The following is a 10,000-nucleotide window of genomic DNA, read 5'->3' on the forward strand; positions in this document are numbered from 1 at the left end:
ATTGTTTTTGTTCTTAACTTTTTGATTCCCCCTGCTGGCTCTTACTGCGGCTCTGCGGTTCCTCCAGAACCCGTCGCTTGGTTCTCCGGGTCTTTAATCGTCGTCTCTCTGCTGCTCGGATCTCAAACCGTTGTGTTTTTCCAGTGAAGCTCTGCAGCCTCTCTGGCAGCTGGCAGGACGGGAGCGGAAAACTGGAGAACTGGGAGGAGATAAAACCCAGCAGAACATATGAGTCAGCCGGGCCGGGCCGGGCCGGGCCGGGTGCTGTAGCACGCTGCCATGAGGTTCCTGGCGCCGCAGCGCTGGCGGCCATGTTGCTATGTAATTAAACGTACAGCAGCAGCTGGACTCACATGTTCCGGATTATTTTCTTCCACATTCATTCATGATTCAACTGGATGTGCTGGTTCTGGAAACCATTACTGGTTCTGGAAACCATTACTGGTTCTGGAAACCATTACTGGTTCTGGAAACCCTCCTCCCAGGTTTGGCTCCGCCCACTACCGTTGTTCCTTGCTCCTCATCGTGTGAACTTTGACCTCAGTGAAGCTCAGTCTTCCTGGGAATTCAGAACCAACGTGAGTTGAAATGTTCCTTCATGTTTGGAGTTCCCTCTTTGCCTCGGTGCTTCATCAGAACCTTCCAGAACCGGCTGCTTGATGACGTCACAACAAACAGTGGACTCGTTTTGTCATTTTATATTTAAAATTGATTTGGGGACTTTGTGTATCGATTCTGAATTGTATAAAATGAGAATTGGGAATAAATGTTGTGGCTCACCCTGAATGTTCCTGTTCTGACTCGGTCCGGGTCCCAGCCGCTCCGATTGGACCGTGGCGGTCTGACCCTTCCCCCTCCTCCCCTACGCCTCCGGATCTGAGCCTCCTGCTGCTTTATTTATTAACTCCAGAATAACATCATTAAAAAGTGATTTCTGTCTTTACTGGGGGTTCGGTTGGGATCTGGATGTTCAGGATGTTTCCGTCTCCGGGTTCTCCAGCTTCCTCCCAGTAACGGTTTGAGAACCAGCAGCTGGAGGATCCTGGGAAAAGCAACGTTTAATCACCGGGAGGAGAGAGGAGAGAGGGAAGAATGAGGAGGAATCGAGAAGATGAGGAGGAGGAAGAAAGCGGCTCATTGTCGGAGGAGAAAGGAGGAGAAAGGAGGTCATTGTTAGAAAAGCCTCATATTTAGGAGGATGAAGAGGAGCTGGCAGAGGGACATGCAGTGGAAAATGTGATGGATAGAGGAATGGAGGGATGGATGGATAGAGGAATGGAGGGATGGATGGAGGGATGGATAGAGGAATGGAGGGATGGATGGAGGGATGATGGAGGGATGGAGGTGAAGCGCTGGCCGCTGCCAGCCGCTGCCAGCCGCTGCCAGGTGGATGTTCACAGCAGCGTTTCCACCTCTGGCTCATTTTCTGCTCTTAAAAATAAATTAGTGGCTGAAATCCACGGCAGCAACTTTCCCACTGTGGGAGCAGAACCTGCAGAACCGAGCCGAACTGGCCAATCAGAGCTCAGCTCGCCACCACCACCTTCTGCTCCTCCTTTTGTTTACACTGAAGGAATGAACGGGCAGAACCAGAACTCCTGCGGGCCGGTCCAAACGGAGGACGGCGGTGCCGGCTGAGCGGTTCGGGAGCCGGACGGAAAATTCCCCGAGCCGCAGCCGGTTCCAGGAAAAACGGGCCGGTACTATTAATGGATCTAATCTGGGAGCGGCGGAACATGAGGAAGACATTACGGGTCGTAACTTTCATGTCTTCAGACGGGCGGCTGCGCATGCGCCGCACCGCAGCCCACAGACACGCGGAAGCAGCGGCCATTAAAATATGGCAGAACTGAACGGCCCGGTTCTGGTTCCAGCTGGGACCCAAACAGGAGACCGGACCGCAGGGTGGGACTCGAACCCGCGACCCGCCTGCTGCTAGGAAACAGAGACAGCCAATAATAGTCTTTTCTAAATACTGAAGCTGTTTTTAGATTATAAAAGCAAATATTAAACTAAATAAGTTTGGAAACAAGTAACATGAACTTTGACTACTTTAATTAAATACTCGGGTTAATTTTGTTAGCCATCTTGGCTCCGCCCACCTTGGCTGCTTTCCAGTCACGTGACCTGCTCTTCATCTCCAACGCATTCAGGACAGCCGCCCCCTGGTGGCGGAGGTCTGGAACTTCATTTATTCATCCGTACATTTTCTAAATGGACCAAACTCAAAGCACATTATTGGTAGATTAATTTCCACATTGATGAGTTTTCAGTTTAGATCGATTTATTAAACATCTGAAGAGCCAATCAGTGGCCGCCTCTGGCCTCCAGCTCACTGATTGGTTAAATTCTGCAGTGAAATCCTCTGAAGCAGTGAAGTCTGTCGCCATGTTGTTGCAGCTTCCAGTCTGACGTTAATGATGTCGCCCTCATATGAAGCTGTCAGGTCAAACTTTACGATGATGAGCTCACTGTGCAACCCTTGACCCCGCCCACCAGGAGGCGGCCACGCAGAGGAATCCGCCGGATGCGGTAAGGTCTCCCTGCGTTTCACGCCTGTCGCTCCTGGAGCCGGTTGGTTTGGAGGCCAGCCTGCTGCACGGCGGCGGCTTCCTGGCTGTCCTGCCTGCTGATAGTCACGGCGGCTCATGATGATGAAAGGAGCTGCAGCTCTGATGAGATTATCACTCGTTTCCTTTTAATGAAGCCTTTTAAGTTGGGGCCAAACAGATGTGGCTGCTCCGCCTGCCGTTCATTCTTCAAACCCGACATTATCATCCATCATGGAGAGCCAGTTCCTCTGCAGTAACGCTCCTGAACGAGGCGGATAAATTCACTCCGCTTGCCATCCCTGCCGCCACTGCTGCAGCTTTCCAGAGACGGGTTCTGACTGCAGCAGCTTTCCAGAGACGGGTTCTGACTGCAGCAGCTTTCCAGAGACGGGTTCTGACTGCAGCAGCTTTCCAGAGACGGGTTCTGACTGCAGCAGCTTTCCAGAGACGGTTCTGTCCCGTTTCTTCCGGACCCGTCCTGCAGGAGGCTGGTTTCTCTCAGCTGACGACCCGTGGAGCCGAACATCAGGCTCCTCTGAAGCTTTACGCCGGAAACGACTGGAAACTTTTTCCAACCTTCCTCTGAGAGAGGAGGAGGAAGGACGAAGTTTCTGCCGGGAGTTGAAAGGGTTCGACTCCAGATGAGCATTTATCACTGGGTTCACTGAGTCGTTTCCATAACAATTTCACATGTAGGAACAGAAACAAGAAAAAGTTTAATTGCATAAAATTATTTTGATTTTGATTCCAACAGGAAAAGTTTAGTGGTTTTCCTGTTTTCCAGCCTGCAGAGGAACCTGAGCCACAGGTTGGTTTGGTCCGTTTCCCACAGGTCAGAGGTTCACGATGGAAATAAAGTCTTTTTTCTAGTTGAACTGGAGCCAATCAGAGGAGAGGATCTGCTCCTTCTCTGCATTTGATTGGCTCTGAGCTCGACATCATTTTCTCAGTCTGAATGGAAACGTCCCTCCTTCAGGACCGAGTCCAATGAGAAATCTTTTGGCTTATACAAAATGTTGACCTTTGACCTTTGAATTTTTAGGAAATGTTCTTGGTTCATCGGCTCATCCACCTACCTGTTAGTCACATTATGCAGATTTCTGATTTCACTACATAACATTGTTTTAGACAATGTTGGAAATACATGAGAAAATGGAAAAAAGCAAATGATTCAGTTCCTTCCTAATGATTCAGTTCCTTCCTAATGATTCAGTTCTTTTCTCATGTTTCAGTTCTTTTCTGAGTAATAAATATTCATCATTCCTTGGTCATTTTTAGCAAATAATGAATCTGCAGTTAAAAATCCTTCATACATCGACATGAGGAAAAACTTATTAACCTAAACAGAGTTTAGGTTAATAAAAGGAGTTTAGAGGAGATTTTGTTGAAATTCAGCTTTTGAAACTGTTTTGTCCCGTGTCTGTTGTGGTGATGAAATCTGTGTTCTTGTTTCGTGATTTAAAACCAGCGGGGGGCAGCAGGTGGAGCAGGTGGAGCAGCAGGTGGAGCAGATGGAGCAGGTGGAGCAGTGGGCAGCAGGTGGAGCAGTGGGTGGAGCAGAAGACGTGAACGCCCGTCTCCTGTCTCGTCAGAGGACCTGCTGTCTCCACAGGGATGAGAGCCTTGAGCTCCGTCTCTCGGTTTGCTTCTTGCGGTCCTGCTGCCGCTGTAATGATGCATCCTGGGAGCAGCTCGCTGCATAATTCATTAACTGGGATTTATTAGCCACAGAATTAATTTGTGGGTGGGGGGGGGAGTCACGCTTGTTCCTGAGCTTATCTTCATCGTCCCTCCCCTGTGATCCATTTCTCTTCATCAGCCTCATAATCGACCGACTTATTTTAGTTTTAGCCGCGTTTAAATAACGATTCAGCTCTGCGTTTGTATTTGCATGTGAGGAAGAGGAGGGCGAACTGGATTTCTTGTCCAGGTACCTGAATCGAAACGCCGACTGATTCAGCCTCTCGCAGCAGCTGACTGGTACAAATACAGCAGATGGAACCAGTTCACAAACTGATCATGGTTTATTAGCTCAGAGTTGTAGTTTGGCCACCATCCAGAAGAGGGCGCCTCTGGGCCTCCTCAAACTGAGCCAGTTCATACAGAAACAAAGATGGCAGCACTACACCAGAATGTGAAGGAGAAACGGTCCAAACAAAGTCCAGATGCATTTCTGCGGTTCTGTTTGAAATATAAACTCGATGTAATTCAGCCGACTCAAGAAATTGTTCAGATTTGTTTCTTTGTTTTTTTTAATTCACCACATTGTCACTGATTTTGGTGGGTATGATTTGGAAAGATGGCCGACCCTCTTGATAGAAACAAAAAGCCAGAATTTTAAAGGCAACATGACGTAAAATAATCTTTTTGTTATTGTCATCAGAAAAAAACATGGAGCGTTGCTTTGATTGTTTTATGCATGTTTGAAAATCCTGTAATCTCCATGGCAACCGTTCAGCTGTGAAAATCACCTGGATGGACGTAGCCCCGCCCTCCAGCTGCTCCCCTCTCGGCTCCTTCAGACTAGCCAGCAGCAACTAGCAAACAGCAGCTGAGCTCATCATCGGAGCTGCTGCTCAGAGCAGCGTTGGGAAATAGAGGAGCCATGTTGGGACCACTTCCTGGAGGCGGAGCTTCAGACAGAGCAGGAGCTTCTTAAAGAAACAGACGTTTATCAGTTAATTATTTGTCGACTTTAACTTATCAGTCGATAACTTGTGCTCTAATCCAAGTTGCCGTGGTACCCAAAGTGTGAATCTCCCGTCTTGATGACACCGGCGGCTCATTGCTGCTCTCTGGTTTGTCTCCAGGTGACGGAGGTTGGGAAAGGCTCGCTGCCCGCCTGGCTGCACTGGGACGCCGGCAGCGGCGTCCTGCGGGGGCTCCCTCTGGACGAGGATAAAGGAGTCCACTACATCTCTGTCACCATCTCCAACCGCACTTCCTCATCCTCAGAGGAGTTTTCCATCGAGGTTCACCCGGATGACGGCGACTCGGCGGCGCCGCTGTCCGGCGCGGCGGCGGAGGATCCCGTCCAGCTCTTCTTGTGTAGCAACGAGGAGCCGGTCACGGTCCTGACGGTGATTCTGGACGCCGATCTGACCAAGATGAGCTCGGCGCAGCGCGTGGAGCTGCTGGACAGGATGAGGAGCTTCTCAGGCGTGGAGCTGCAGGGCATGAAGATGCTGCCAGTGGTCAACAACCGGCTGTTCGACATGTCGGCCTTCATGGCCGGGCCAGGAAACGCCAAGAAGGTCAGCAGATAAAGATGGTTGGCTGTAAGCTAACAAAGGGACAATAAGTTAAACTTTGTTCATAATTTCTCCTGGTTTCTGTGCATAATTAATATGTTTAGCGTTTATTCTTCTTCTTTCGACGTTCAGAGGTTCAGTCACATGAACCTCTGAGCTTCTTCTGTTAGCTGTCGATGCTAACAGGGCAACAATCTGGTTCTCCTCCCAGCCTTCAGTTTGCTGCTTCCATCTTCAGCAGCTGGCCAGATTATCAACAAGCCAGAACCAAAACAGTTTCTTTACTTTCTGAAACATCTTAGTAAATAATTCACATGCATCTGTTCTCCCCACACAAACATAAAAAATGTGATTTGTCACCACAAAAACTCAAGCTGCCATATCTGCAAGACACTATTTTTCCTTAGTGTAAGTGAGTAAAACTCAGGATTTACCTTTCAGGTCCTAAAAGACTGGAGTTCATCAGCAGGCCTTAAACTCAGCCTAATATTTCTCACAGAGCTTCTCTTGGGTTCAGGAGCTGCTGCAGAAATCGAACTGCAAAAATAATCCGTCCTCAGATTAGAGCAGCTATAATGTTACAGAACGGTCAGCTGCTGTTTCTCTCCTCTTTGATAATTGAATCATTGGCTGAATCGTACAGAAACCCAGCAGCTTCACCGCTGTGTTTGTTTCTCAGGTGGTGGAGAACGGAGCTCTTCTGTCATGGAAGCTGGGCTGCTTCCTGGACCGGACCACCGTTCCAGACATCAACAGCGTCCAGGGTCCAGCTAAAGACGGATCCATGTCTGCCAGGCTGGGGTACCCTGTGGTGGGATGGCACATCGCCAACAAGAAGCCACAAGTCCCAAAGCGAGTGAGAAGGCAGCTGAACAACACCCCGACGCCCGTCCTGGCCGTTCTTCCTCCAACCACGGCGGCTGAACCTCCGGTCAGGATCGTCCCGACTCTCCTCTCCCTCCATCGCTGCGCCCACAGAAAGTTCTGCCCCTCCGGTTCGGGGCCCTGTGCCTCTGCCAGGGAAGCCTACAATCAGAATCCGTGACCCCATCGCCCACACCCCGACCCTGGGCCCGCCTCAGCCGACCAAGGTTGTTGTCACCACCAGCACCGTTTCCATTCAGCCGTCCATGTCCAGGAAGATCCCTGTAGAGGCTACCGCCACGCCCACCATCCCACCCAAAGAACCACCCAGGAAACCAACCAGCACCACCCCGAAGAGCCCACCACCCAAAGCCCCCACAGCCAGCACGCCGTCGCCTGGTGTCATCGACGACCCAAACAACAAGAAGCCGGTGCTGAGGAACCCCATCGATCAGGTCGTTGCACTGGTGGGAACGTACTTCGAGGTTAAAATCCCGTCTGATACCTTCTTTGACAAAGAGGACGGAACCACAGACAAGCTCCGCCTGTCTCTGAAACAGAACCACAAGGATGTGGTTGGAGAGGAGTCCTGGATCCAGTTCAACACCACCAGCCAGCTGCTGTACGGCCTGCCGGACGTTCAGCACGTCGGGAAGCACGAGTACTTCATGCAGGCGACCGACAAAGGAGGCCGCAACGCCATCGACGCGTTTGAAGTCAAAGTGAACCGCTGGCCTGCCAATGACAAAACGCCAGTCGTTTTCACAGCCCGCTTCGAAGGAGAGCCACGGCTCATCACCAACAACATCCACAAGAAGATCCTGCTGGTCAAGAAGCTGGCGTACGTTCTGGGCGACCGCAACAGCAGCACAGTGAGCCTGAGGAACATCAGCAAAGGCTCGATCGTGGTGGAATGGACCAAACAGCAGCCTGCCGCAGCAGCCGTGTCCCAAGGAGCAGCTCAGGAACATGAGCAGGACGCTGGGAGACGCCGACGGAAGACCCTCACCGAAGTTCAGAACGTACATGGGGGCCGGACTTCTCTCCGCTGGAGGTGAAGGTGCGGGGCAGAGCCAGCTGCCGGACGTATTCCTTCATCCCGCCAGCAGAGGTCGACATCCCAGAACCTTCCGCTGTCACTCCAGGCCTGGGGTCGAGCCGCCACAGCACTGATGACGTCTACCTTCACACGGTGATCCCTGCCGTGGTGGCGGCCATTCTGCTCATTGCGGGGATCATCGCCATGATCTGCTACAGGAAGAAGCGGGGAAAGCTGACCATCGAGGATCAAGCCACCTTCATCAAAAAGGGGGTGCCTATCATCTTCGCCGACGAGCTGGACGACTCCAAGCCGCCGCCCTCCAGCATGCCGCTGATTCTGCAGGAAGAGAAGCCGCCGCTGCCGCCCCCCGAGTACCCAAACATGGCCAGCCCAGAGACCACGCCCCTCAACCAGGAGATGCTGGGGGAACACCGCCCTGCGAGACGAAGACCCCAACGCACCCCCCTACCAGCCGCCTCCTCCCTTCACGGCTCCCCAGGAGGGGAAGGGCTCCCGTCCAAAGAACATGACGCCGTACAGGTCGCCGCCCCCCTACGTGCCGCCATAAGGCCCGGCTGCCCTCCCCTCACGGCGGAGGGAGGCTCCAGGAACTGCGCTGGGTTCTGCTGTTTCTGTCTGGACTTTTACAGGAAGTGATGTCAAGAGGTGCTAAAGTTCCAAAACAACGGAGGCGATGGTCTGGGTGGGTTTGCTACGGCTTTGAGGGACCACTGGTTCTGTGGTAGCCGCCGCGTTCTGATCCCAGCGGGCCGCTGACTCGACCCAGAGGAAACCACCGGGAGAGCCGCTCTCCTCTCAGCATTTCAGCTTTTTCTACATTTGAAAACTGGATCTGACTTTTTGTCTTTTTCCCGATAACTTTTATTTTTCACTGGACTGAATCGTTGCCTAACAGCCGCTGTGTCCTGCTAGCGTCACCAGACACGCATCAGAACCTCGAGCTCTGCGACCGCGAGAGTGTGTGTGTGTGTGTGTGTGTGTGTGTGTGTGTGTGTGTGTGTGTGTGTGTGTGTGTGGTGTGTGTGTGTGTGTGTGTGTGTTTGGATTCATAACGGTTTGCCTTTTAACTCGGTTTTTATCCTTATTCACAAAGTCTAGCTGAGAATAACAAGGTAGAGATGAATAATCGTTTGTTTTGTTGGTTTTAAGTTCACTGTTTGTCGGAAGATTTTTTATTTGGTGGAGCGAAGTGGGAGAGAAAGAATCATCTTCCAAAATATTAACAGGTGATTTTTTTATTCCTGTTTTTCTACAAGACAAATCAGCCACAACTTTCAGTCCAGTCCTCTGAGACTGGAGAAACCAGGCAGTAAGAGCAACGACTGGAGTCCTGTGGGAACTAGTGGGAAGTGGTGGGAACTAATGGGAAGTGGGAACTAATGGGAAGTGGTGGGAACTAATGGGAACTGGTGGGAACTAGTGGGAACTGGTGGGAACTAGTGGGAACTGGTGGGAACTAATGGGAACTGGTGGGAACTAGTGGGAACTAATGGGAACTGGTGGGAACTAGTGGGAACTAATGGAACTGGTGGGAACTAATGGGAACTAGTGGGAACTAGTGGGAAACTGGTCCCAATCATGGACCATCCAGTTTGCACATCAAAAAACCAAAATATGACAGAAAACAGATTGAATGTCCAGCTGCTCCGTGTCGGTGTGGAAACGCTCCGGTTTGGACAGAAAGCCGTCCACATGCTGCCTGATGGGTTGCAGGCGGTAACCAGAGCAACCGACAGCGACTCAGAAACAGAACCGGCCTCGTGGCGAGGAGGTTGGTTTTACCTGCTCTGATGTCACATCCATCAGCTTCACCGTGACCCCAGTGTGACCCCAGCGTGACCCTAACGGCTCAGCCGGTCATCTACTGGACATGCTCTGTCTCTGCTGACCCACTGTCAGACGCTCTGGTAACTGCCTGATGACTCTGCTGGCGCCCCCTGGTGTTCAGGCTGCATGTGGAGCGGGTGTGTTCCTGGTTACTGGTTAAACTGGTTTCCCACAGGATTCCAGCTCCGCCTCTTTCCTCTCCAATTAAAACCTGGAACAAGAAACCCGGAAACTTTGAACCAGGGATCGTTTCATTTGATTTGCTTTGATTTTTTTCTACGTGACGTTGGGTCTCTCCAGAAGTCAACTTTTGTTTTCCTGGTTTTTCCAGAGATTCAGGAAAACAAAAACATTGAATTTCCAGCCAGTTTCTCCAGAAAAACGTTTTTTTTTTTTTAACATTTTGATACAGCCTCAAATTGTTTATTAAAATGATCTGAATT

At 51.0% G+C, this 10,000-nt stretch overlaps 1 protein-coding gene across 1 annotated transcript in view; it reads left to right on the forward strand.

The window, feature by feature from the left end:
* LOC129356698 (dystroglycan 1-like) overlaps positions 1–8,744 on the forward strand; it is a 27,761-nt gene extending 19,017 nt beyond the window's left edge. Inside the window, 6 exon segments of the mRNA XM_055026262.1 lie at positions 5,363–5,806; positions 6,483–6,751; positions 6,753–7,587; positions 7,589–7,696; positions 7,698–8,137; positions 8,139–8,744. Coding sequence (XP_054882237.1) covers positions 5,363–5,806; positions 6,483–6,751; positions 6,753–7,587; positions 7,589–7,696; positions 7,698–8,137; positions 8,139–8,277 — 2,235 coding nt within the window. The 3' untranslated portion in view covers positions 8,278–8,744.
* The last annotated feature ends 1,256 nt before the right edge of the window (positions 8,745–10,000 follow it).

This window comes from Poeciliopsis prolifica, unplaced genomic scaffold (assembly GCF_027474105.1).
Source record: "Poeciliopsis prolifica strain line A6 unplaced genomic scaffold, Auburn_PproV2 SCAFFOLD187, whole genome shotgun sequence".
Lineage (NCBI taxonomy): Eukaryota > Metazoa > Chordata > Actinopteri > Cyprinodontiformes > Poeciliidae > Poeciliopsis > Poeciliopsis prolifica.